This window comes from Orcinus orca, chromosome 19 (genome assembly GCF_937001465.1).
Source record: "Orcinus orca chromosome 19, mOrcOrc1.1, whole genome shotgun sequence".
NCBI lineage: Eukaryota > Metazoa > Chordata > Mammalia > Artiodactyla > Delphinidae > Orcinus > Orcinus orca.
This window is the reverse complement of record NC_064577.1, coordinates 31,268,091-31,294,613: the sequence shown is the minus strand read 5'-3', so window position 1 is coordinate 31,294,613 and position 26,523 is coordinate 31,268,091. Positions and strand designations below refer to the sequence as shown.

General features: G+C 55.3%; 2 protein-coding genes and 1 non-coding gene across 7 annotated transcripts in view; 1 reads left to right on the top strand and 2 right to left on the bottom strand.

Annotated features, from left to right (window-relative positions):
* The window catches only part of PGS1 (phosphatidylglycerophosphate synthase 1), a 584,793-nt gene that overhangs the window by 95,709 nt on the left and 462,561 nt on the right, over positions 1–26,523 (bottom strand). The window lies entirely within an intron of this gene.
* C1QTNF1 (C1q and TNF related 1) lies at positions 727–22,893 on the bottom strand. 5 transcript variants are annotated; one of them, XM_004275538.3, is made up of 4 exons: positions 22,452–22,893; positions 5,957–6,119; positions 3,510–3,649; positions 727–2,931 (listed from the first exon to the last, which is right to left on the bottom strand). In XM_004275538.3, exons 2-4 carry the CDS (start codon positions 6,103–6,105, stop codon positions 2,381–2,383), a joined length of 840 nt encoding a protein of 279 aa, XP_004275586.1. In that variant the 5' UTR covers positions 6,106–6,119; positions 22,452–22,893; the 3' UTR covers positions 727–2,380. The 5 variants fall into 5 exon arrangements, with proteins under 5 accessions (XP_004275586.1, XP_033294543.1, XP_049557540.1 ...); XM_033438652.2 differs by having other exon boundaries at positions 5,957–6,122; positions 22,452–22,892; XM_049701583.1 differs by lacking the exon at positions 22,452–22,893 and adding an exon at positions 17,877–18,867.
* LOC117203609 (U6 spliceosomal RNA) lies at positions 15,755–15,861 on the top strand. The gene has a single exon (XR_004486474.1). It is a non-coding gene; the product is annotated as a U6 spliceosomal RNA (small nuclear RNA).

Here is a 26,523-nt window from a genome sequence, read left to right as displayed (position 1 = left end):
GCAAAGGGAGGCCAGCAGCTGTTTGCCAGCCTGCTGGCACCAACAGGACCCAGGCAGCTTCTGCACTGCCTGCTGGCCATCTGGTAAGGGCCCTGGCCACTAACCCAGTTGGCAAACGATGGAGAGAAGAAGAAACATCTGCTCTTCACCACTTGGTCACAAAGGGGGCTGTTGGTGGGTGTATTCAAGCCTGCGAGTTGCTGTAGTGGGTTGACTTGTGTCCATCCATGGGCCAAAAGATTGGTCCAGGTCCTGAGCCCTGCTAACTGTGAATGTAACCTTACTTGGAAATAGGGTCTTTGCAGATGTAATAGAGTCAAGGATCCTGAGAGGGGATCATCCTGGATTTAGGGTGGGCCCTAATTCCAACAACTGGGAAAGAAGGGAGGGGGAGATTTAAGAGATCTAGGAAAGAAGGCCACATGAAGACAGAGATAGGCAGGGACTAGAGTAATGCAGCCACAAGCCATGGAACACCTGGGGCCATCCGGAAGAAGGAAGGCTCCTCCCCTACAGGGCGTCCAAAGGGGCCAACTGTGAAATGCATTCCGGTGACGAATGAGGCAGTTCAAGGCCCAGCCTGTGCCTGCTGGGTACCAATGTCCCCAGGTACCAAGCTGAGGGCCCCCAGGCCTCCAACAGGCAGTAGGCGGGGTTCCGGCGGTGGGGTGGGGTGGATAGAACGGAGGAGGATTTGGTTCAACACCCAAACTGAGGAGGCCACGATGCTGAAACACACAATTCCACGTTTAATGTTTTCTGGAAGAGCACTGGGGCAGCACAAAGCAGGAGGCGGGCGCCCTGCTCCCCAGCCCTCCCACACGTATACACAGTTATTAAAGTCTGACCAGCAGAAGTCCTTCAGAGGGAAGGATGTGCAGACCCCAGACCCAATGGCCAGGCTCAGGGAGGGCAGAGGGATTGGTCAATCAGGGCTTAGCAGGCAGGCAGTGGGAAGGAAGGCTCCTGGAGGGGCTCAGGGCCCAAGCAGACGGGGTGACCCTGGCCCCGGGCGTTGATGCAGAGAAGTGGGGAAGGGCTGCCGGGCCAAAGTCAGCCACGGGCCACAGCACCAATCCAGGCAGCGCCCCACTCCAGGCATCCCCCCAACCCCCTCAGAGCAGAGGTCTGACCCCGGTGGTTGGGACGTGCCCTCTCTACCCCCTCAGACGCTGAGCCATGCAGGAGCCCCTGAGACAGGCAGGGGGGAGCTTTCCGGTCCCTTCCAGCTCCCCCCTGCTCTGGGGCCCAGGAAAGCCCCCTCCTGCATTGCTCTTAGGCTGCTGGTCAAAGAGGCCCCAGGGGAGGGTGCTGGGGCGCTGAATGGTGAACTCTCTGGGAAGCAGGACTCTGAGACGGTGGGTGAGGCGGGTCTATTGAAGTTGTGTAACCATGACAGCTGCTGCAAAATCAAAGGCCCTGGTTCCTTCCACAGCTGACCCGTTGGAGAGGAGGGACAGAAAGCCAATGCCAGTGTGACAGGCGTGGGGGCCCCGTCTAGGACGCAAGGGTGGGGTGGGGGAGTGGGTAGAGCCATGCCAGGATGCACGGCTCTGCTGGGTTGTACTGAGCTTGGCTGCCAGGGGCCATCTGCCGCCAGGAGCCTGCGGGTTCCGGCGGGCAGGCTGCTCACCAACGCAGAGGCCACGGCCGAGGGCTTGGCTGTCCCTCTGAGGAGCTGACCCTTGCTGCCCAGTTCGAACCCCCTCGCCGTTGTGGCTCAGAAAGACCAGCTGAGCCCTCGGGCAAGGCCACAGGAATGTCCACGGGATGTGGACGTCAGTCCAGCTGTCCCCCAAGAAGGTTCCTACGTGGCCTAAAATATTAAGCCAGACATGGTTTTCTGGTCCCCACGCCCCCCACCCCCTTCCCCTGTCACCCTTGGCATCTACTTTAGATCTTCTCTTACAGGAAGTCTCCGGCAGCCTCGAGGGGAGACAGCCCTCCTGCCTGGAGCCAGCGAGGCTGGCAGAAAGGCAAAAATAATAATGCCTCCCTTTCTTTTCCATGGTTTACTTTGCTCCTTTCACAACCTTTAGAATTGGCTTAATTATTCCCAGCAATGGGAGCAAGGGTGGCTTACTCTGGGACACCCTGGCGCGTCGTGGCACACGTGCAGGGGTCACTCAAGGACGTGCACACAGAGGGGAGCTCTCGTGGGCACCCGCCTGGTGATTTCATGTGCGGACACGGCAGGGCCTGGGACCACACAGCCGATGTTGCTTCCCACTCCCGCGAGGGGGCGTCATGTCGAATGCCAAAGCTGGGGACGTGTGGGCCGGGGAAACCCGGGTGGGGGAGGGGGTCCGGCGGAGCAGGGCGGGGCACGGGGACAACGGGAGGTTAGCCTGTGGCGATGGAGGTTAGCCCTAGCGGGCGGCTAGGGCTCGGTGGCGGGCTTGACCAGGTAGCCACTGAAGGTGATGTAGGTGTCAAACTCATCGCTGAAGATGGCGTTCTCGCGCTCGCCCTTGAAGAGGCGCACCCACACCTCGTCTTGGTCCTGAAGCTCCAGCATCAGGCTCTGGCTCTGCATGATGCTGCGGTCGCTCACCTGGGCGTACAGGATCACCACCTCCTCCCCGTTCTTCATGATGTGCAGGTATGTCTCCTTCTGGTTCCAGGTGTGCACATTGAGGCTGAAGAAGTAGATGCCGGGCACATAGCAGTAGAATTTTCCCGTGAACATGTTGAAGTGGCCGTAGAGGTTCACGAACTCCGTGTCGAAAATCACCGTCTGGTAGTAGTCGTTGCTGTGCAGGGGCTTCTTCCGGCCCACCGAAAAGGCAGCGTAGTGGTTCTTGCACCGGTCCCCAGGGGCCCCCATGGACCCTTTCTGCCCTTTGGGTCCCGCGTGGCCCCTGGCGCCCACGGAGCCTGTTTTGCCATATTTGCCTTGCACGCCCCGATCTCCTCGGTCGCCCTTCTCACCTAAATGGGACGGGAAAACACGTGGCGTCAAGCAACCTCAAGGATTATTCTATTTTCATCCGGAAGCAATCGTTTTTTTTTTCCTTCTTGAAAGTCCTGGCGAAGAAAAGGGAACGTATGCGTTTATCCAATAGCAACAGGAGCAGCAGCGGAACCCACGGCTCCCTCCGAACAAATGACCTACAGACGCAGGGGCTGGGCCTGAGGATCTGGGACCCGGGCCGCTTGGCTTCCCGATTCAATCGTCCCAGGCTGTGCAAGGTTATCTGCTGCTCACAGGACCGTGAAGCTGAGGCTTGCGGTGCAAAGGCAGGTGGGGTGAGACCCCGAGCTGCCCTGAGGCTCCTTCCCCTGTGGATCCCTCCCCAACCCCTCCTCTTGGAAAGGGGCCAGAGCCTCAGGAACGGAATTTCCTTCTCCCCGCTAGATGACAGCATGCCTCTGCTCGGTGCCCTGAGGAGCCATTCTTCTCCTGCCCACCCCTCCCTAACTCCATCTTCTGCCCTGCCCTCCAATCAGGATGGAGCAGTGCCCCCTCCCCAGGGGACGGTCCCCCCCTGCTGGTCTCTGTGCCTGACCTTTCAGGATGGTGATGTTGATCTGTGGCACCGGGATGGCCTGGTACATGGGAGTACCAGGGTCACAGCAGCGAAAGCACCGGGATGCGGGGGGCTCCTCTTCCTGCCTGGAGCTGTATTTTTCATGCTTTTCTTCCTCTCTAAGGGAGTAAAGACATCACCGTGAAAGCCAAGAGCTCTCAGAGCCAGGAACTCTTCTCTCTTCTGCCACCATAGGGCCTAGGGTACCTGTCTCGCCTTCTCTCACCTGGATGTGTGAGGCTGTGTTAATTTTCCCTCCACAGAGACTGCGTTGGCTCTTGGCAAATTCTGAGGCTTTTAGTGAAGGTTCAGAAAGAGCCCCCTGCCCTCTGTTGACAGCAATGACAGTCGTGGAAACAACGATATAACAAGAACGGCAATAATTTGAGGAGCTTGGCAAGATAGAGGCTACATGGGAGAAATCTGGCACGTGACATGCCAGTGGAGTGACTGGACATCCCCTTCATGTATCTAGGATTCTAGAAGCTGCTATGTTAAGCTGACTCGTTTGCAAATGAGAGGGCTCAACCAGATCTGCTCCTGGGGGGCGGGGGGCAGCGGCAGCGACAGCTCCATGCTGCTACCTCGAGGCGTCACACTGCACCGCACCGTGCTATCTGCTCGCAGCTCTTTGGCTGTGACGCGGCCACCTTGGAGGTGGCACAGTCCGTCTTGAAGGGTCAGCTCTTTGTCTCCCTCTGCTCCCATATTCAGACCACAGACAATCCAGGAGATGGATCTATACACCCTAAACTCAGCCACCTACAAGCCCTAGACTCCCAGATGGACCCCCGCCCACCTCTCACCAGAAGTCTCCATTTAGAGATTCAACAAGCCCCACACACGAGATGTGTCCCAAACTGATGGCCCATCACTGCCGCTCATCCCTAGAATCTTCTCTTTCCAAACCCTGTTCACAGCAGCAGCAGCATCGCCAGTCACCCAGAATGGAACGCTCAGCCTCATTGCAGATGCTTCTCTGGCCTCACCAATCCATTCTGAGGATCATGGAGTCCTGAGGAGTCAGCCCACCCCACCATCAAAGTACCTCCAGGAGCTGGGCCCTCGGCTCTCCTCACCTCTAGGGACCACTGCTGTTCGGAATGCCCTCCTGGAATTCATCTCTCCCTTGCCAATTCATCCGCTGTTCTGCCACCCTCCAGCATTCTTTCTAGGGTACCATGAAATTTAAACCTCTCCATGACTCCCCTGTAGATGAAGTTCCAAAGAGACCCCTTCCCACCAGGTTCATCTGCCCTCCCATCCTCCACCCTCCGGCATCCAACCACCCTACCCAAACGACCTACCAGCCCTTACACTGCCACACACTGGAATGGCCACACTTCGCACGTGCCATCCTGGCTGCCAGGCGGCTTTCCCCTCCTGTGCCTGGGATGCCCCTCAGGTGTCCTCAAGACCCAGTCACTCCTCCTCCTAGCCTTCCCCAACCCCTGCCCCCGCTCCGCGCATCTACACCGTGGACACACTGAACTGGATCGTGTGTGTCTGTCCCCCCATAGCCTTGGAGTTCCTGGAGGCCAGTGACTGTGTCATTCACATGTGTGTCCCCAGTGCCTAGAGGATGGCCAGACCAATAACAGCCCTCAATCAATGTTTGTTGAATGAAAAGAAGGAGGAAGAAGAGAAGGAGAAGAAAAGACAAAGAAGAAGAATGATGTTACTTTGCCCCAAATCCTATGCAATTCCATTGTACTCCAAGACAGCCCGAAGCCTCAGGTATCACGTCAGCCCAAAGCTCAAAGTGATAAAGAAACTCAAAGTCAGCATCAGGTGTCTAGGACCTCACGTTTGATGAATGACATTTTCATGAGTAATCCCAAGCATTTTATGCATCCCTACAAAATATCCCAAATAGCCTGGAGTCTATATATCATCGAAGGTCATATATATGAAGACAGTGCCATTCGGAAGAAATTCATAACTTTTCAAGGAAAGCCACCACTTCTTGTGCCAGTCTTCAGCCACCATCCCCCATCTTGCAATGTGATCAGACATCAGGGTGGTGGAGATCAGCTCTCAGCCCAGCATCGTCCCTGTCTCCTACTTCCAGGTGGTACTTAGAACCCTAGAAGATATTCTCAAAGGACAGGCAAGGACGCAAAGAAACCGAGAGCTGGGGGTTGGGGTTGTGGTGTGTTCTTCTTTTAAGGATGTGGCTGCAGCACCTCACACAGACCCACATTCCTCTGGGGTTGGAATGAGGCTGGGTTACTGTCCGCAGTTTCAGATAACAGGCCCGGGTCACTGACAGGAGAAATGGCGCCTCTGTCCCCCAGCACCGGCTCCTCAGCCTTGGCCTCTGCTCCTTCCCCTCTAGCTGCCAAAGAGCCCCCTGGGGCACCTGACCCCCAGGCTCATCCCCGCTGCTGAGCCAGCGCTCCTGCATCCACACCGCACAGCCTCACCTCTCAGCGTGGTCCAGCGGTGGCTCCCTGGTCCCCTGCTGCTGCTGCTGTTCGAGCTGCCCACGGGGCACGCGGCCCAGCACCGGGCCACAGGCAAAGGCCAGCAGCAGGCAGCACGCCAGCGCGAGTCCCAGCCCACGGGGGCCCATCTTCCCGCTGAGCCCTGCTGGGGAGACACACGGGGAGGACACGGGTTGGAAGGGCCCTGCAGGGAAACAAGCCTGCAGTGCTTGCCCGACCCACCAAGCTGACCCACTAAGTGCTTCAGCTGCCACTCTTCCTGGGACGGCGATCACACACTCACACTCACACACACAGTCACACAAGCTCAACATACATACTCACAAACCCCGGTGCACATCCATGCACATATACAAGTGCCCTCACACACGCACATACACACTCAATACACATTCATACACAAACACACTCTGTACACACTCAAGACACTCGGTACACTTACACACACTCAGACCCACACTCTCTTGTGTTTACACTCGCACACTCAACACACTCACGTGTACTCTGGTGCACTCACGTGCATATACATACGCTCACATGCACACATGCATGCCCACACCTGGCATTCACACTCTCAGCACACTCACAGACTTATACGCACAGACTCGCACACCCTCACGCACATGCCCTGGGGCCGGGCTGGCGTTGGAGCACCAGGCCACCTGCTGCTGCTGAGCATGGCTCTGCCTGGCCCCCCACGCCTCCCAGGAAGGAGACCCCTCAACCCTGAGCTCTGCAGATGGTCGTGTCTCGGCCCTGTTAGGACAATGAGCAAAATCCCGAATGAATCTGGGGGGTCCGCTGTCCAGGGACTTTGCCCCAGCCTGCACTGTGGGGCCCGGTGGGCAGGCAGGCGCTGACATGTCGCTCTCTGGCCACCAGGGGGCGGAAGAGCGTGTCCTCGAGCATCTGGTGTTGCGGGGGGTGGCGCCCCGCCGCACAGGGCATTTATTGTCATCGAAGCCAGCCCCATGTCTCTCCAAAAAGCTCTGGACCGGACCCTCTTTGTACAGGATTGAGATAGTCCTTCCAGAAAGAGCTGTCCACTGGGGGTTCCCAGTGAGCCCACTAGGGGGCAGTGCTTGGGCTTAAAACAGACAAATCCCACTGGTTTCTCACCGTCAGAGGCATCACCCCGGCTAACCCCAGCTGTGGGATTTACACGCGTGCCTCAGCCGTTTCTGGTGTGTGGAGTCAGAAGTCACACGTGCCTCGACTGTTTCTGGTGGTTGGGAAACCTCCCCATCACGGAGGGGGTGACGGTGGTCAATCCCAGCCCATTTTGTTCACCGAATCATACAATTTAACACCAAAAGGGCTGACAAGGACACCTAATTGGACCCTCTGGCCTGCACAGTGAAAGAACTGAGGCCAGGGGAGTAAGCACGCCTCCACCCTGCCCCTGCAGCTGGGCTGGGGCCGGGAACCAGGCATCGTGGGGAGGGGCAAAGCATCAAAGCAAGGGAACAGCCTCAGAAGGTCCTGTCTGATTTGTCTTTAACTCCTCTTTCATGTCTAAGGAAAACTAAAATACCGAGACGGATTTCTGTTTTTGTCGGTAATCGTCTACCCAGATGAATGCTCCTTTCACGCATCTCGGGCCACCATGGACCTCCTTCAACTCCATGGCTCAGAGGCCTCGCGGCCGGTGAGGGCACGACCCTCTCCGCGGGGCCGACTCTTTGGCTTTGTTCTTTATTCTGCGTGTTAGCAGGCTCGCTGTTTTAGCTCGGAAGGCAGAATTCTCTGGCCGCCCTTGCTGCCGGAACCCCGTGCCAAGTCAGGAGAACCTGGGGGAGGCCGAAGACCGGGAACCAGAGCTGAGGCTCTCCCGATGGCTCCTCGGAGATGTGCTATGAGACTCTGAGCCAGGAAGCCTGGCCTCCCCAGGAATCCCCCCACCCCCTGAAGCCACACTTCTGCCCGCTCTTCAATTCTCTGCACAACCCCCACCCCCTGCAGTGGATTAGCTGGGCCCCCCACATCCACGTTCTCTACCTGCCAAGGGTCAGGACCCAGAGACCTTCCAAATGACAGAGAGACTGCTGGGACCAGCCCCCCTCCTCAAAATGTCCACTACCTCCCCTCCACTTGGCAAAGAAAATTTGTACATGTAAATGTAATTTATAAAATACATATTAAAAGAATCTCTCCCTCTCTCTCCTCGCCCCCTCCACCCATCCATCATTTCTCCAGGCTCCTTGCCAGGGTGGGCACCACCCTCCCCAGTCTGCTCCCACACTTCGCCTGCATTGCCCAGCACCCCTCGTCCCATGTTCAAGCTCCCTGCTTCACGTACTGCAACGTGCATACACGTCACCTGGGAAATCTTGTGAAAATGCAGATTCTGATTGGGCAGATCTGGGACAGACATTTTCCAAAAGCCCCCAGGTGCTGCCAAGGCACCAGTTTGAGCACCAGGTTCCAGCCACACCCCCAAACTCCTGGCACCTGCCCACCTGCCCACATCCTTCTCCCCTGGCCAGGAGCACCCTTTGTCCTCTTTTCTTCTGCTAATAACCAGGCTAACAGGACTGACAACTGCCCCAGGCCCGGTGCTGGGCATCCCAGCATCATTTTCACTCATCCTTACAACCCTAAAGAGAACACTTCCTCATTAATAGTTTTTACCCCATCACAGGTCTCGTATGGACCTGCGGTGAATCTTTTAAGGAGACAATATTCATTCATTATTATACTGAATTCACTAATGAAGAAACCGTGATGAGAAGTCGATTAGCCTAAGGCTGCCCACTTTTTTGTGTGTTTTGTTTTTTGTTTTTTTTGCGGTACGTGGGCCTCTCACTGTTGTGGCCTCTCCCGCTGCGGAGCACAGGCTCCGGACGTGCAGGCTCAGCGGCCATGGCTCACGGGCCTAGCCGCTCCGCGGCATGTGGGATCTTCCCGGACCGGGGCACGAACCCATGTACCCTGCATCGGCAGGCGGACTCTCAACCACTGCGCCACCAGGGAAGCCCAGGCTGCCCACTTTTCAAGCCATGGGGGCTGGATTTGAATTCAACAGGCTGCCCTCAGATCACATCAAAATCCCACCCAAGGGACCTCCCTGGTGGCACAGTGGTTAAGAATCCGCCTGCCAGCTTAGGGGACACGGGTTCAATCCCTGGTCCGGGAAGATCCCACATGCCACGGAGCAACTAAGCCCATGCACCACAACTACTGAAGCCCGCCCACTCTAGGGGGTGTGCTCCACAACAAAAGAAGCCACCGCAACAAAGAGTAGCCCCTGCTCTCCGCAACTAGAGAAAGCCGGCGCGCAGCAACAAAGACCCAACGCAGCCAAAAAAAAAAAAAAAATCCTACCCAAGACCCAACTCAGGTGCTTCATATTCCTTCTGAAGGTCTCCCAGACCCTCAACTGGAACAAACTCTCCCTACTCTTTTTTGCTTGCGTGTCTCATATTGTCTCATTCTGCAGAGAGTTTTTCTTGGCCTAGAAGATTCTGCACAGCAGACCTGTGACCTCCTCTGGGCTTGGGATACGGTCTTGTTCAACTTGGACCCACCAAGCATCCTGCAGCACCCTGAACTCAACAAATATTTGTCAGATTGAATTCTCCAAATTTGTTTATTGCCCTATTTCTGTATTTCCCCTGTTTCTCCTTGGCGCCTTGATAATTACTCTCCTTTTCCTTTTCAATGCCAAGCTTGCATCACTTGAAAGGAAAAGAGGTTTTCCTTTCTTCAAACATTTTTTTTTTCCTGAATCCAAAGTAATATATATTCATTTGGGAAAGGCTGGAAAATAACAGGAAAAGAAAGTACAGAGCTGACTTGGACTCTTGTCCCCAGGGCTCCTCAGCCTCGGCACCATTGACATTTGGGCTGGATCAGCCTTTGTCGTGGGAGGCTGTCCTGTGCATTGTAGGATGTTCAGCAGCAGCTCTGGACTCCACCCACTAGATTCCATCAGCACAGCCCCACCCCCAGTTGCGACAATCAAAAACATCTCCAGACTTTGCCACATATCCCCTGAGAGGCAGAAATCCTCCCAGTTGAGAATCAGTCCTCTACCCTCAATGGAAGTACACTTTTGCACGTTGGTACGTTTCTTTCTAAGTCTGGAAAAGGGATTTTCTGTACCTAGATAGAAGAGATGGAGACCAGGATGCAGCCGGCGCAGGGGTGATGCTATCAGTGGCGGGGGGGGGGGGGGGGGGTGGTGGGTGGTGGCCTGCGATGACCCAGCAAAGAGTCGGAGGCGCTAGGAGCACTGAGTGAGGGCAGCAGAGGTCGGTGGTTCTCCTCAAGGACCTCCTCTTTGGGGTCAAAGCAAACCCAGACTGAAAGCTTTCCCTCTTCAAAACTGTCTTCAGAACGCTTTTACTAAGTCCCACAGCAAAGTCAACATCATGACATTATGATCATTTTACTCACTTTTGGGCAAAAACAGTATTGCCCAGGGCTTCCCTGGTGGCGCAGTGGTTGAGAGTCCGCCTGCCGATGCAGGGGACACGGGTTCGTGCCCCGGTCCGGGAAGATCTCACATGCCGCGGAGCTGCTGCACCCGTGAGCCATGGCTGCTGAGCCTGCACGTCCGGAGCCTGTGCTCCGCAACAGGAGAGGCCACAACAGTGAGAGGCCCGCGTACCGCAAAAAAAAAAAAAAAAAAAAGAAAAGAAAAACCAGTATTGCCCAACATCTAACCAAACTTAGCTCCGGCCCTCTTTAGCAATTTCCAGTGAAACAGAGTGCCCTACAAGGGGGGAGGTGTGCCCCCAGAAAGATGACTCAAAGAACGTGCTGTCAGGTCCAGGGAGCAGCCCCCAGGACTCTTTGGCCAGTGGTGTGTAACCCTTGTGAATCTGGACCCGAGTGGTCCAGTCTCCTGGCTGCCTTGCGGTCAAGGCATCTGAAGTTAATTCCAACATGACTCAGAACTGGACTTGCCTACCCCAAACCCTGTGAAGACATTCGTGTTCCAAATTCCATAACAATTCCATGAACATCTTTATCTCCCACCCACGCCCTTCAGGACCTGCAGCTCCTCCACTCCCGTCTTCTCAAACCTCCCCATCTCCCTGCATCTTAACCTCCCCCAGCAAGGAAGAACCCCCCTCTACAGTAGGTGGGAGGCGAAAGGGAGGAATTGGGTCAATGACAGGGTCCGGAGGAAGGCAGGAAGTCTGAGAACACTTCCTGGTTAATGATTTTTATCCTCCCAGCCCTCGAATGGATCTGTGGTGAATCCTTTAAGGAGACGATATTCATACACAAGTGCAAGTTTCCTTATATCCGTTTAAAATCGGTCCTGTCATTTTGGGGGGCCCGCCCACCTCCGTGGTGTCATGCCTGTGTTCTGACAGTGAACTCCTAGCCCTCAAGCTCCACAAGTTTGCCTTTTGTCTTGTTGCCAACCCCGCCCAGTGCCCTTTGACAAAAGCATTTTATAAACCTTCCTTAATCTTCATCGGGTAACCAGCTGTTCTGAGAGGCGAGAAGCCTAGGATCTCCCTGGATTAGAAGGAGTTTAGAAGACAAGTCGAAATGCCCATGTAGCTCTGGAATTCCCTCTTAGGAGAAAATTGAACACAGGCACGGTTAACTGGATGCCCGTGATTTGCACAGCATCAGGTAAGAGCTTGGGAGACAGTGATTCCACCGCAGATTAAATATACTCCCTGACCTCAAGATTACCATCCATGGGGACTTCCCTGGTGGTCCAGTGGTTAAGGATCCACTTTCCAATGCAGGGGACGCTGGTTCGATCCCTGGTCGGGGAACTAAGATCCCACATGCCACAGGACAACTAAGTCCACGGGACAACTAAGCCCACGCACCGCGACTAGAGAGAAGCCCATGTGCCACAACGAAGATCTCGAGTGCCCAAACTAAGATCTGATGCAGCCAAATAGATAAAAATAAATATTAAAAACAAAAAAAAATTACTGTCCAGTGAAGGAGACAGATATGTACACAATCACAGCTCAAGGCAGAGCAGCAGATGTTGACTCAAAATGTGACATTCTAGGCCTGTGCCGTCCACTGCAGTGGCCGCTAGCCACCTGTGGCTATTTCATTTGAAACCAATTAAAATTAAAGAACATTCTAGGGACTTCCCTGGTGGTCCAGTGGTTAAGACTCCGCACTTGCACTGCAGGGGGCACGGATTAGATTCCTGGTCGGGGAAGTGAGATCCCGCATGCTGCACAGCATGGCCAAAAAAATAAATTAATTAAATTAAAGACCATTCTAAATTCCATTCCTCAGTCATGATAGCCACATTCCAGGGGCTCAATGGCTACAGGGAGGTGGGAGCTACCTTCCTGGACTGCACAGAACATTTCAATCGCTGCAGAAAGCTCTGTTGGGCAGCTCTGCTCTATTAAGATGAAGTTGGGGGGTGGGGGAGTAGGAACTATGAACAAACAGCGGGCCAGAAATCTGGGAGTCATTTAGACGCCTTCCTCTCACATATCTGCCACATCGAGTCAGTCATCAAGCCTCTTTAATACCTCCTGAAGTTCTCCGCTCCTCTGTACCATTTGATGCTTTCCAGGAGCTCTGGCTGTGTCCCAGACTTCAATTCACCCAAAACAAATATCTTTGTCTGGCTTGTCTAGGGCCTGGACACCACCCCCAAATTTTACATGCTTCTCCCGAGGAAGCTTGGCCTAAGATAGGACTGTCTCCCACACCTAAGGTCTTCTAGGTCGAGAAGGCAATGCGGATCAGTATCCAATCAGTCTCTGTTTCAACACAGCGTCAACTGTCCCTCAGCCACCAGCAATCCTTCCGCACATCTGCTCCTGCCACCCTCCCCTCCCCAGTATCCTCTCTACCAGAAAGGAAGCCCTGGGGCTGCCCCTCACTGCTTCGACATCTGGCGGAAATTCTCCCGTTGAGACACTCAGAGCTCTCCAGTTGCTGCAGAAGGTTCCCTGGACTCAGATCCTGGGGTGCCCAGAAAAGAGAAAGCCCCATGTTGGGGTGTCCCTCTGGCCCTTATGACCATCCGGACTGTCTAACACATGACGTCTGTTTTCCTTCCCCAGAAGCCATTCATCACACTCATTTTCCACTTACCAGACTCCTCTGGTGATGGGCAGGAGGGAGGTAGAGTGGCTCCCACTTGATAAATGACATTTGTTCGCCAATCCCAGGAAGCCATTTCATACCTAATTTTTCCTTCTGTAATGGGGCAGCCCCAGCCGGTCTCGGGCCCTCTCCCGCTTCCTCCCAACCTTGCAGAGGAAGCAGCAGTGGGGGCTGTGCATCCTTTATTAGAGGAGCTCTGGTCAACTGGAGGTGTGCTGTGCCTTTCCCAAAAGGTGAGGGCATCCTGGCGCCCAGCTCACTTGCTGAATCTCCCTCTTCCCCTTTTTCCAAGAAGCTGTCCTCTGGCGTAAAGGAAGAGGGTTTATTTTTTTAAGGTTTGGGGTTTTTTTGGTTACCTCCAAAGCCCAAGGCCAGCGATAGAGATGGGGTCTCCCAGGGCTACTCGCTAATTAATAAACGAGGGCTTCCTTTGTGCTGACTTGGGATAAAACAGTGAAGGAAAGAGGGGCCAGGCATCCTCCCATCCTGAGACATCTCCATCCTCTCCTGAGGCAATTCACTGCACCTAGACCAGGAGAGGCTTACCTGGACCTGAGAGAAGACACTGCCTAAGTTTCTGCCCAGGCCCTGCATACAAGGAGACCACGTGGGCTGCAGGCGGCGGGCCTTCGGGGGCACCTGGCCAGCCCAGCCTCCCCAGTGCAAACAAAGATTTCCTTGACTAGAGCCCTGTCCTTAGATCACCTCCCAGCTGTGAGGCCTCGGGCGGCAGGCTTGGCCCCCGCTTTGAGAACCGTGTGAGAGAGAAGAGCTACTGACAGCTCGTGCCTTGCCGGTGAGCCCGCGCCGCAGGTGGCCTGGCCCACGTCCCATTGCCCCGCAGCGGTGACACCCTCAGGGGCTGTTCCCAGGGCCGTTCCCAAGACGGAGGGAGGAAAAAAGCTGGGAATTCCACGGCCTGTGCGCCGACTGCACCATCCCTTTTACAAGCACCACACCGTTTTTCGTTTTCTAGGGCCTGGAAATCACTGCCGCATTTTACAGCCATCTCCGGGGAAAGCTTGGCAAAAGGTAGAACCTTGTCCCACATCTAACGGCTTCTAAGTCAAGAGTACAATTCAGCTCAGCATCCAGTCAGCCCTGCCACTGCCTGCTGCAGCCCAGACTGCTCTGGTTGAGATCGCCGATGTCCAGCTCCCGTGCAGGCTGCAGGGCGCCTGCCGGCGACGACCGCCCACCTCCCCGCCCCCTATCCGGCCCACGCTGTCTCGCTGTGTTTACCCTCCATAACCTCCCCCTTAGCGACAGGTGTTTTCCAGACCGTGTCCTCAGCCCTCAGCCCCTCTCACTCCGAACACTTTCCGCCCATCGTTTCCTGTGTGACAGCTTCAGCGGACAGCTCCTTGATCCTTGTCCCCAGCAGGCGTCCCCGGCCACCAAGCTCTAGGCCTGCGCTCTCCAGAACATTGGCCTCTGGCCTCTGGGGCCAGTTAAATCCTTTACAACTAAACATAGTGAAAAATTCCATTCTCGGCCACTCGAGCACGTTTTAAATGGCTACCCTCTTGGATGGCACAGCTGGGAGGACTCTTCCATCATTGCCAAGTCCTACTGCACAGCACTGGTCCAGACCCAGATGGCCAGCTGTCTCCAGATCATGTCCTCTTCGCTCTGTCGTAAGATGCTCAAGTCCCCAGTTGGTTCACTGTCTTCTTCCCCAGCTCCCGCCGTCCCTGTTCCTCCTCAGCGCTTACAGCTGTTCACACAGGGCCCCCGGCCCGCATCTCCGAGCTCTGCAGACTTCGGCCTCTCTTGCACCGTAACCAGGCCCCCTGGCAGTCTCTCCTCTCCCTCCCTTCGGGCGCTGTCACTGCTTCTTTCTCAGCCCTGCGCTGGTCTCCCCATCTCTCCTCTACCTTCCAAACTGCTGGCCAGAGGCAGCTTTCAAACCTGCAGATCTGAATGCCCCCCTTGGCTCAAAAGGCTTTCATGAAAATAAAGGAAACATTTAAGCCCTGCGCTTCACCATCTGCCTCCCACCTCATCTCTGGCCCCCTTGTCCCCACCCCTGCATGTGTATCCTTCACCCCAGCCAACTGGAGCCACCGGAAGTCCTAAGTCACACCACGGTCTCGTCTTCTGTCTCTTTCTCTTGCCACCTTCCTCGTCGCTGTGTCCTTCAGAGCCTGGCCTGATGCCACCTCCTCCAGGAAGTTTCCTCCCCCAGTATCTAGCAGAGACCGGCTTCCTTGTCTGGTCCCCCCCACAGATCAGGAGGTCCTCATACACAGGAGATGTGTCTCAGTTCACACGTGTCTCCAGTGCCTGGGGTCTGACTTTCAGTACTGACCGAAATCCACAGTCCCTTTCAGCCCTTCCCAAGTAGCAGAGCCATCGTCCAAAGAGGACTCAAGCCAGTGTGTTCAAATCTCTAATTCAGGTTGGGGGTGGTTTGGGGTGGGGGGAGAAGGGAGGTGGGGAGAGTGGCCCAGGGCACACTCTTGTATTTTATTTATTTATTTATTTTTGGCCACACCACGCAGTATGCAGCATCTTAGTTCCCCGACCAGGGATCGAACCCATGCCCCCTGCAGTGCAACTGAGAAGTCTTAACCACTGGACCGCCAGGGAATTCCCAGGTCACACCATTAAGTGTCATCAGAACGCTGAATCCCGACGTGACCAGGTAGCCATCTTTTCCTCAAGTGCTCCTCTTATCAGCACTCAGAAAGCCTCCTGCTTCAAAAAGAGTTACAAGCGCTCGCTTCGTCAGCACATATACTAAAACTGGAACGATACAGAGAAGATTAGCATGGCCCCTGAGCAAGGATGACACGCAAATTCGTGAAGCGTTCCATATTTTTAGACGTAGAGAATGGACTTGAGGACATGGAGAGGGGGAAGGGTAAGCTGGGACAAAGTGAGAGAGTGGCATGGACATGTATACACTACCAAATGTAAAACAGCTAGTGGGAAGCAGCTGCATAGCACAGGGAGATCAGCTCGGTGCTTTGTGACCACCTAGAGGGGTGGGCTAAGGAGGGTGGGAGGGAGACGCAAGAGGGAGGAGATATGGGGATGTATGTATATGTATAGCTGATTCACTTTGTTATACAGCAGAAACTAACACACCATTGTAAAGCAATTATACTCCAATAAAGATGTTAAAAAATAAATAAAGAGAGTGAGATGCAAAATAATTAATTAATTGTAAAAAAAAAGAGTTACCACCCATTGCCTCCATCAGCCAAACTTACAAAATACCTCAATGTCCTGCAAAAGCAGTCTAATCAAACAAATGATGGTGCAGCCACACGGTGGAAAACTAAAGACGAGGTGGTTGGTCAGGCTGGCAAACTCAAATGCCTTCAGCCATTGGCCACGGGCTGGGTGTAATGTGACAGGGAGGGGTGGAGATTGCTCCGAACCCAGAAACACACGCTCCGTTTAAAGGCATTTAAATAAATAAATAAACGATGCTGGAGGGGGAGGGGCAACTTCAGCTGGTAGCACCAAGGACTGACCTCTGTAAACAGACGAATATTTACTGGCGTGGAAAGATGTTCGTAAAATGCTGATGAGTGAAAATGCAGGTTGAAAACATACATACATAAAAACACATCCACACATGCACGTACATTAGCCCAGAGATTTGAAGGCCACCCACCTGGCTGCTAACAGCAATTACCTCTGGGTGATGAAAATACGGATGCTTGCCATTTTCTTATTTGGGGGTCTCTGGGGTTTTCCCCTATAACCGTCACATATTTTTTCACATTAAGTACACATTATTTTCCACTTAGACAAATGATAAGTAAGCCCCACCCTGGAGACTAAGAGAGCATTTTGTTTATTCGGGGGAATTTGAATCTCTGCCTAGAAAAGGAGAACGGGGAAGGGGCTTGAGGATGCTGTGGCAAGTTTGTGGCTCAGGCGGGACTGTGGGGGATATAAACTGCCCTCGTGCTGAAGTCCCACGTTCTTTTTTTTTTTTTTTGGAGAATTTTTTATGTATTTATTTTTGTCTGCATTGGGTCTTCATCACTGCACGCAGGCTTTCTCTCATTTCGGTGAGTGGGGGCTACTCTTCATTGTGGTGCGCGGGCTTCTCATTGCGGTGGCTTCTCTTGTTGCGGAGCACGGGCTCTAGGAGCACAGGCTTCAGGAGTTGCGGCACGCGGGCTCAGTAGTTGTGGCTCTCGGGCTCTAGAGTGCAGACTCAGTAGTTGTGGCACACGGGCTTAGTTGCTCTGCGGCATGTGGGATCTTCCCGGACCAGGGCTCGAACCCGTGTCCCCTGCGTTGGCAGGCGGATTTTTAACCACTGTGCCACCAGGGAAGCCCAGAAGTCCCACGTTCTTTCGCAAGTGTTTGTTGAGTGTCTACTGCGCACTGGGAAGAGGGCTGGATTCTAGGGACACGGTGGAACAAGAGGAAGAAAAGGCCCTCCCCTGGGGCAGCCGAACCCTGGAGTTACCGTGGGTACTGATTACGCCGGGAAAGGCACCCAAGTGGGGCTAGAATCAGGCCAGCCAGAGAGAACACGTTTTGTAGAAGCAGGGGATTTGTCCTGCCTTTGACACACCAGTCACTGGTGTACTTGCCACTGAAGGAAGCTGCCTGCAGCCACAAAACAGGAGAAAATGGAGCCAAACCTTTGAGGCCGTCATCAGGACTTCTGCTCAACAGCCAGGCGAGTTAACCGGCCCAGGAGCAGCCCTGTCATTTATCAGAGATTCCTTCTAACAAAGCTCTGGTTAAGCACCTGCTGCCTGCCGGGCTCTGGGCACGTGCTTTACGGAGGCTACTGAACTTGTGCCCTACAGTCACCTTGATTTCTCAGAGGAACAAATGGGCTCAGAGGGAGGGAGTCACTCACCCCAGGCCCTGCCGTGGCAGGGGCTGCAGCTCAGGTGAGACCCAGGTGTGTCTGACAGCAGAGGTCTTGCCACTTCGCCTCGAGGGGGCCTCCAGGAAGATGTCGGCTAGGTAGGACAGGCTGGTCCTGACGAACCACCGTCCTGAGGACACTCCCGCCTGCCGGGCGGGTGTCCACCTGCTAAGCTCACTCGGTTACGGTGGGAACAGAGGCAGCAGCCCCGGGCCCTGAGGAACTTATCCCCCAGCTGAGACCTCGCATTCATCCCTTCAGCAGATTGCTGAGGGCCTGCTCCATACCTGGCACCATGCAGGGCGCCAGGGATCCGTGATAACCGTCCTCATCAAAGCAATGTGCTAAGATCTCCCGGCGCCAGCATTTAACATCCACCACTGGAGCGCAGTTCCTTCGGGTTTAGGCACAGGATCACCAGGAACCTCCCTCACACCTCAGGATGGACGGGGCGTGGGGGTTGTGGCCACTGAGTGTGCATTCTGAAAGCACTGCTTTTGCAGGGTAGAGAGAAAACAGTGCATGGGTGAGCTCTGCAGGGGAGGGGAGGGGGAAGCCCACATCTCACAGGGATGGCAAACGGTTCCACCCTGACCCCCATGCCCTCTGATGCTCAGAAGCAAAGGGGACTGAGGCCGAGTGCGGCTGGCAGGAGGGAACGATATACAGAATTGACATTCTTTACAGGGGGTGCAGTGAGCGTGCCCTGTGTCTGCCCATCCCTGGGGGCTGCCAGGGGTCAGGTGTGGGAGGGGCCCCACAGGAGAGGTCCCTGCAGAGAGGGAACCAGGAGTAGAATGGAACAGAAGGGGGAAGGGCAGGCATCAGACTCCAGCCCAGTGCCCCAGCTGCCCGGGCCTGCTTCTGCTTGCTCTACAGGGTCCATTCTCAGGGTCTCCTCCTTGTAGGTCAGGCCAGTTTACAGAACCACGGGTCTTGCTCTCATAGCTATACCTTAAGGGGTGGGGGGTAGATGTCCTGAATGCTGGAAGACCTGAGTGCCATGGCCACCCCAAACCCCACCCAGACCCACCCGTCTCTCACCAGAACTCACTTACACTCTTCACAAGCAGAAAGGGCCCAAGTGTTTCCAAGCGCACCCCAGTCCCCCACCCTGACCACCAGCCTCAGAACCTGCAGGGCAGAGCTGCAGGGCCCAGCCCAGCCGACGTCTGGCCTGCATCCGCCCGCAGCTCCACCAGGGCTGGCAGCCTTCTCAGGCGAGGTCCTTTTCCTTCGCTGGTCCCCAGGGCAGAGGGTGACTGGTAACCAGATGTCCCCACTTGGGGACAGCATGCAACGGAGGCAGAAGGTTTGCGACCTCCCCCCAAGTGTGGATTCACCAGCGGCTGGCAGCAACGTCTGACCCAGCACGAGGCACCACGCACCTGGCATCGGCGTGCTCCCCACCTCCCCCACTGCCCGCCCCGCCTGCCTGCCCCTTCTCCCGCCTGTCCGGTTCTCCCGCGCTCCCTTCCCATCCTGCCTCCTGCCCGCAGTCTCCTGCTCTGCTCCATGTCATCTCAAGGAAACTTCCTACAGGAGCCAGGGAGGTGGTCAGGCAGGGAGGTGGTCGGACACAGAGGCACAGGATGGGACAGGATGCCCCAGTAGGACTGTGCCAGTGGTGCCCACAGCTGGAGAGGGTTTGACTCCAAAGGCCTCTGGGCAGGCCAGGGACACCCCGGTGGGCAGTGGGGGGCCTCTGGCGCTTCAAAGCCCATCCTGCTTTGAGCCCAATTCTGGGAAGCAAGCGTGGGCAAGGATGAGCGGCTTCCCGGTGTCGGAGCGCCACTTCCACCTCCAGCTGCTCAGGCCCCTCTCAGCTGCAGCCTTGACGAGGACCCAAAGCTAAAGCTGCCCCCAATGAGCTCAAGAGCTCCCGCTCCTGCGCCCAGCATCGAGCCCCTCCCCGAGAGGCAGGAAGACAAGGGTCAGAGGTCACAGGCTGCGCTGGCAGAAGTTTCACGGCGCGGCTTGGGGAGGAGGAAAAGAGCCAGCGTGCTCGCTTCTGCATGTCCGTGGTTGAGAGCAGAACTGGTCCTGCCAGGCTGAGGATGTCTGGGCGGGGCCCCAAGAATCCTGAATCCTGGGCCCGGGGGGACCGGCTCACTGGGCTGCCCCTAGAGCACGGAAGGAAGCACCTGTTCAGGCTTTGGTGGTCCTTTTCCAAATCCTTCTCCAAGTGGGCAGATGTTCCCTCGTACTGTGTGAGGGGTCAGGGAGGTGTCTGGGGTCCTGTCCAGGGAGCTGCCTTGTCTCATTTGACTTTACGAGAAGGCAGATTTCAGCAGGTAAAAACAGGAAGAAAATAATAAACCTCTGCCCAAACGGTAGTTACACCACCAAGATGAAGTGCCCCAGGAGACCATCACCCCCACTTAAGATCGCTGGACTCTCAGGGCAGGGAGACGAGGCTGCTCCGGAGACACTCACATCTCTCTCCAGTGGATGGGCAGGCAGAGTTACCTTAAGTAGTCAGCAGAGTGTGGGGACCATAACAAAAAGGAAACTTTTTATTCTTCCTTTCCTTTGCAAGCTATCACCACCGCCTCTCCCCTAGGGCCCTGGAGCCTCAGCCACCCGAGCTCCAGGAACAGGGACTCATGCAAAGGTCCAGCCCCTGAAGACAAAAGCGCAGTGGCAAGCTCTTGTCTGGTGAGGACGCGCAGCAGCACAACTGTATCTACAAAATTCTTTTCATCTTTGTTTTGATGGGTGAAGTTCAATGAGAATATTTGGTTTATGAGTCATGCTAATTACATCGGGGGGGGGGCGGGGGGGGTAGGGCGGGAGGCACCAGGAAGAATAACAAAAAGCATGTTCCAAAAAAATTATGCTGTGCTGGTTGCCCTGAATAGGGAGGTTACGTCCCAGGAATGAGGAGGGAGCTGCCTGCACCCTTCCTGGGGCCGTGTTGGCCTTCTCGGCTCCCACCTGGGAACCTGTCCCTCACTGATGGCTGCCCCTGCCCCAGACAGACAGCGGTGTCCTCTGGCAGAAAGAGGGCCCATCCAAGGCCTCTGGCACCTACATTTGTCTGTCGCCCTGACCTGCTGCTCACCAGGAGCCTGTTCCTTGGCATCCCAAGAGACTCAAGATGGGAGAAGGAAAACAGAGAGAGCCAGAGGAGAGGCCTAGAGTCCCTGGGAAGCAGACCCCGGCTGTCTTTCCGGCCCCAGGGAACTTTCTCTGTGGGCTGCTGGGAAGTGGAAATTTGGAAACTTGAGGAGCTTGGGTTCCAGCACACACACATCCATGGCTGCCGCTATTTCTATTGCCACTACTGTTGTCGGGTCATCTCTAAGCCCCACCTCAGCTCTCAGGTCAAGAGGGAGAGTGGAGAAGGGGGACCAGAAAGGGCAGCTCAACCCTCTGCACCCCCCACCTCCCCTTCACCTGTATGTTTCCTGCCTCTCCCTGCAGTACACACAGGCAAGTGCCTCGATTTGTGAACTTGCACGTGGGGCTGTCCGCCTGCTTCCCTGAACTATAAAAAGCAAAGGCCTAGCGTCTCTGAGGACCTCACATCCTCCCCCAGGGACCCAGGATGTAGCTAGTGGTTGAGAAAACTCAGTTTCTCAGGACACTCCCCATTTTCAAAGCTTGGAAAGAGGAAGCTCCAAGTGTGCCAAACTGCCTCCATTCTTAGAAACCAAGTGAGAGAGAGGAGACGGAAGCAAGTCACAGAGAGAAGTCAAGTCACCCTTCCTCCCAAGTGGCTCAGGAGGGCCCGTGAGCACCTAAAGCACGTTGGGGTCCCACGGAAGACACAGCAGCTGTCCAGGAATCGGCACGGCAGGGCCCAGTTTAACACGACGTGGGTGCCCAGGACAGGCGGGGATCACATCTGTGCCGTGGAGATGCTTGCTACTTGGTAGTGCACAGAGAGGCAGGCGCAGTCCAGAGGCTCAAGGGCAGCTCAGTGACTCGGGCCCAGACCAGGGCCACATTCAGTGGTGTGGGCAGACCAGAGGGTCCCCCGAGAGGGACATTATTTTTTCCTGTCCAGGCTGGATCCCCTCCAGGAACACCAAAGCCATTAGATGCAGGGGCCAAAGCCAGCATTCCCTGTTCTGTGTAGGGTCCAAGTTGCCCACAGGCAGGGCTGGCTCTCAGACAGTCCAGGCGCTATTGGGGTGGGGTCTCCCCACCAGGTGCGGAGGTGACTTGGGTATCACTCCTTTCCCTTTCACACCCAGGTAAGAGTGAAGCAAGATAAACACGCCACAAAAATCGGGGGAGGTAACAATCATTCCTGACAGCATCTGTCTGCCACAGAAGCCCCCTGCTCCCTGGTCAACAGAGGGAAACCACGGCCACGGCTCTCCACTGCACCTCGGCTCCGAAGGGAGTGTCAGGAACCGGCACCGGGCCCTTCTCCGCCAACTCCTGGTCTTTCTGCCCCTTTGCCGCAACTGGCTTCTGGCCCCTCCCACCCCGCTCCTCGCCCCGTGTAGGTGTCTGCTCCGCGACCAGGCTGAAGCCAGGAAAAGGCGCACCGGATCCCCCTCCTTCCCCCCACCCCCGCCACGGCCACGTCCCGTCCGCCAGGCCACCTACCTCCAGCCACCAGCGTCCGGGAGCGAGCGGGGCGCCCGCGTCCTCCCCGCGGCCTCTCTTAGAGCATCTCCCAGCGGCGGAGCCCCCTCCCAGCCAGGTTGGGGGAAGACCAGACTTGTCGAAGGAGAGAGCAAGCAGGAAGGAAAAAGTCCTCCGGGAAGAGGGCTCAGAAAGTTGTTGGGGTGCAGGACAGCCGGCCGCTCCCCGGCACCTGGATCTCCTCGGCTACAAGGTCTCTTTGGCCAGAAGCGGAAACGCGGTTTCTCGAAAGTAGAGGAAGGACCGAAGCAAGCGGGACAGACGCGTAAAGAGCAAACCCGGGCCAGATGTGAGCGGCCGCGGAGCCTCGAACGCTCCCAGCGCATTTTATCCAAACAGCAGCCGCCGAGGATTAACTGTGTGTGTGCCCGGGGGGGAGGGGAGCCCAGCGCAACCCTCCTCCTGGCTACCCTGGGAGCTGGCGGGGGCCGGGGACTGGGGGCGGGGCTCTGAGAGTCCGGAAGTCCCTCCAGGTGCGGGAGTGGCCGGGGGTCCGGGACAACGAAGGTTGGGAGCTCCGAGTTGCTGGGGGGCAGGGGGATGGGCTCCAAGGAGCTCCTGGCGCGCTTGCAGCCAAGCCCCTGGAATCCGTCCCCAGATGGTGGCAGACCTGAGAGATCCACCTGGGGTCCGGGGACCATGGACAGGTCTGGGGGAATCTGTGAACCCCCGAAACAGAACACAAACTTGCACGTGTGCCCGTGTGTGTACGCACATGTGCGTTGTTGGACGCTGATGGTCTAATGCTTTGATCAGATTCTTGGAGGAGTCTGTGATCCAAAGGTTAAGAACCCTGGCTGGGGGTGCAGACTTTCCAGGGGACGTGTGAGCCAGGGCAGGGCTGGTGGGGCCAGCAGGAAAGTCAGCATTTCTCAGTCTCCATCAGGCCTTTCATTCTTTGATATGAAAAACAGACATTTTCTCCACCTCATACAACTTCCTTGGCCCCTCCTCGCATCCTGATAAGCTGCCTTAGGCTTCTCGAGAGCTGCCCCTGGTCAGGCTGGTCTCCATCCCCAAAGTCTGAATCTGGATAGTTCTAGAATCTTACCAAATCAGAAGAAGAGGAAGGATCTGGCCTGAGGAACACAACTCTGCTGTAATGATAATGGTTTTCTTTCTTTTTTGTTTCTCCCCCTCTCCCATGGTCTCTCCAATGTTTGGATGTCCTCCCTGCACTTTTTGTTTTGTCATCACTCCTCCCAGGGCCTCTCCCTCTGGCTACACCTGGACAGGAGATGTAGAAGCAGAGATGCCGGACTGGGATGCTCGGGGCAAAGCAGACTGAGTCTCACTCTTCCTTGCCTTGGAATTTCTTCTCCATCTCTCCTCCCCATGTGCCTGCCTGGAAAGCTAAGAAATCAAAACAGGAGGAGGAGGGGTGTGCATTTCTGACATCCACGTGGCACACCTTCTCGCCAGGGCAAGCTGAGAATGATGGAGATGAAAGGAGACGGAGGGCTCCAGGCACAGGAAAGACCCTGGCCACCAACCTGCTCCTGTGGGAGCAGAAGGACAAGTGGTCCTGATGCTCCTTGACCCTGGAGAACTTCAAGGACTCCGTGGCAAGATTAAGTACATGCATCTCCCCTGGAGATGTGGTTTCACTTCAGCTGGCATTAAAAGACTCAGAACTGCTCATGGTCTTTGGCGTGTGTCTGAGACTTGGCAAACCCTACATCCCTGGTTGCTTATCCACACAGGAAAACCCAGAGATAAGCTCATCTTCATTCCCACGCATAACCCAAGGACGTGTCCTGGTAAACAAGACCCAGGCCCAGCACACCCACTGACCTTCCTCCAGTCTCTCTGTCCTCAAATAACCTTCGCAGCAGGGTGACGGCAACACGAGAGAAGAGGCAAGTAAGCTACATCTTCACGCAGCCTCTTTGGGACCTTCGTCTGGGACGTTAGAGGACTTGGGTCTTTCTCAGAACTCCTAGGAACTGGAAACCCCCTGAGTGCAATGGGAAACCTCCCAGGAGACTCAGACCTGGGAAAGTCCTGGACCAATACCAGAATTCAATGCGCACAAAGTTGGGCATGCAGCTTGGAAGAGAAAGAGATGAGAAGTTGGAAGATTGGTCCCCCTCTTGCCCCCCATGTAAGACGGCTTTGTTGTTGAAAAACTAAGAGAGTTACCTTTAAGATCCTTCCAAGACATGAACTCAGAGGCCCAATATAGAGCAGAGCTCTAGAAATACAGCCAGACAATGACCATGTCTTCCTGCAGCAGCTGGCTTGTTCTAAAAGGAGTCTTTGAGTCCTCAGCCAGGGGATGCTGCCCTACCTTGGCGAGCCTTAGGCCCCTTGCCTGTAAAGCAGAGCCAGGTCCAGGGTGTCTTACTGGAACCCGTGAGGACAGATGTGCCTAGAATAGGCCGCAACTATCACTACAGCATCTTACCCAGTAGGCTTTGGGCAGGGCCCCTTCATCAGACACGTACATAGTCCTAAGTGGCACAAATAAAGGGCATGTACAGTCTCCCAACAGTTCAAGTCACACTGTTCCGTGAAATTTGTTTTGTGCCACATTTAAGGGAACACTGCGTTTTCAGAGTTTTTTTGTACTGGGGGATTTGGGGTAAAGCATGAGAATGTTCGTTATAACTATCAGTGTTTTTACAGGTATAATCTTCCCTCTCTCCTCTTGGGTTGAGTCCCCACATCTCCCAAGAGTTAGGAAGAGATTACTCATTGTTTTGAGGCAGAAACTGGGGGTTAGGGGGTGTTGATATTAAATGTGGCAACAAGAGCCTAGGGTTTCCCAAGATATTCATGAGAAAGAGAAGTCTCAGAGGTGAGGGAAGTTCCAGAGAATGGGAACTGAAGTCTGAGTACATGTTGGGTAGTGCCACCAGGGCCCACAACTCAAGCCAACAGGCAACTGGGCAAAGATTCGCCAGGCTAGGCTCCCAAAGAAAGCAAAGTCAGCTCTCAATAAAAGAAATATTATGTCACGCAAATGGAGCTGGCCAGGGCCCTGATGCCCGTTGTCAGGTACTTCCTTACTGCTTTAAAGTGGTAAGTAGGACAGACTTGGCAATGCTTGATTCTCTCCATCGTGGCCAAAGCCACCCGCCCCCAGCAACCAGGGCGGAATGTTCCCAGTTCAGCAAATATCTTCCCGTCAGGCAGTCTGGGCTGGCTCTAGGACAAGAGTCATGGTGAAAAACCAAAATTAACGAATTAGAACCCAAAGCCAGCAGCAGTGACTGGGGGAGATTTCATCAGCCCTGAGATGGGTCAGAGGCCATCTGATGATGATGAATGATGACCCTTCCCCGCCCAAAGAGGTCTCTTAAGCTCCCAGAAGAGCCGTAGGCCACACCCATCCTGGAATTCCCCAGGAGCCCATACCTCCTGCACAAGGATGTCTGAGCCAAACTCCTAATGTCTTCCTGAACATTCATTCCCCAGTGGCTCCACGTTCTCAGACAAGGGCAGCTCATGGGACGTAAAACCCAGCGGCTCACGGTGCTGGGAGGGGGGCACATTCCCTGGAATCCCCGCCCAGACGCAGCACATCCTGTGCACTCCCTGGTTTGGCAATTCCTTCTCTCTCCCTGGGCATGTCCCTGTGCTCACTCTGCTTGTTTTCTCATCTTCGGAAAAAACTACGTGACCTCGGTTAACGTCGGCAAGGCGCTCGGTTCCAGATAAGCACAGCCTGTCATTAGCGGCGCTGTGATTTTTTCCCCCTGGGGCCCTAACATTCTGCCTCTCCCAGCTATTTTGGGCCAGGCTGCCCAGCCATCCCACTGGCAAGGGCAGAGACTGGTATTGCAAACTCTTGAATTCCGTTTCAAAGGGTAGCTACAGGCAGGCTAGGATGGTGGCGTCCCACTGCCAAGGGATGGGTGTGGGAGAGCCTCCGTGAGGAGTTGGGAAAGGAGCTGAGATGGAAACTTGGCAGGCAGACCCAGCCTCCCTGGCCGCTGGCCCACCCTCATTGCTCCTGGATGGCGCTGCTGGTGTTCTGGAAGGGTTGGGGGCAGGTGGGAATCAGATTGGCGACTGCAAGGATGGAACA

What these genes read in the sequence shown, in the direction of transcription:
- C1QTNF1 (XM_049701581.1), bottom strand. Translation starts at nt 12,922, where the DNA reads ATGGGGCTTTCTCTTTTCTGGGCACCCCAGGATCTGAGTCCAGGGAAC. An exon ending in GCCCCAGGGCTTCCTTTCTG is followed by an intron (nt 6,123 to 12,780) that starts GTAGAGAGGATA and finishes GTGTCTCCCCAG; the next exon opens with CAGGGCTCAGCGGGAAGATG. An exon ending in CCGCTGGACCACGCTGAGAG is followed by an intron (nt 3,650 to 5,956) that starts GTGAGGCTGTGC and finishes TTACTCCCTTAG; the next exon opens with AGAGGAAGAAAAGCATGAAA.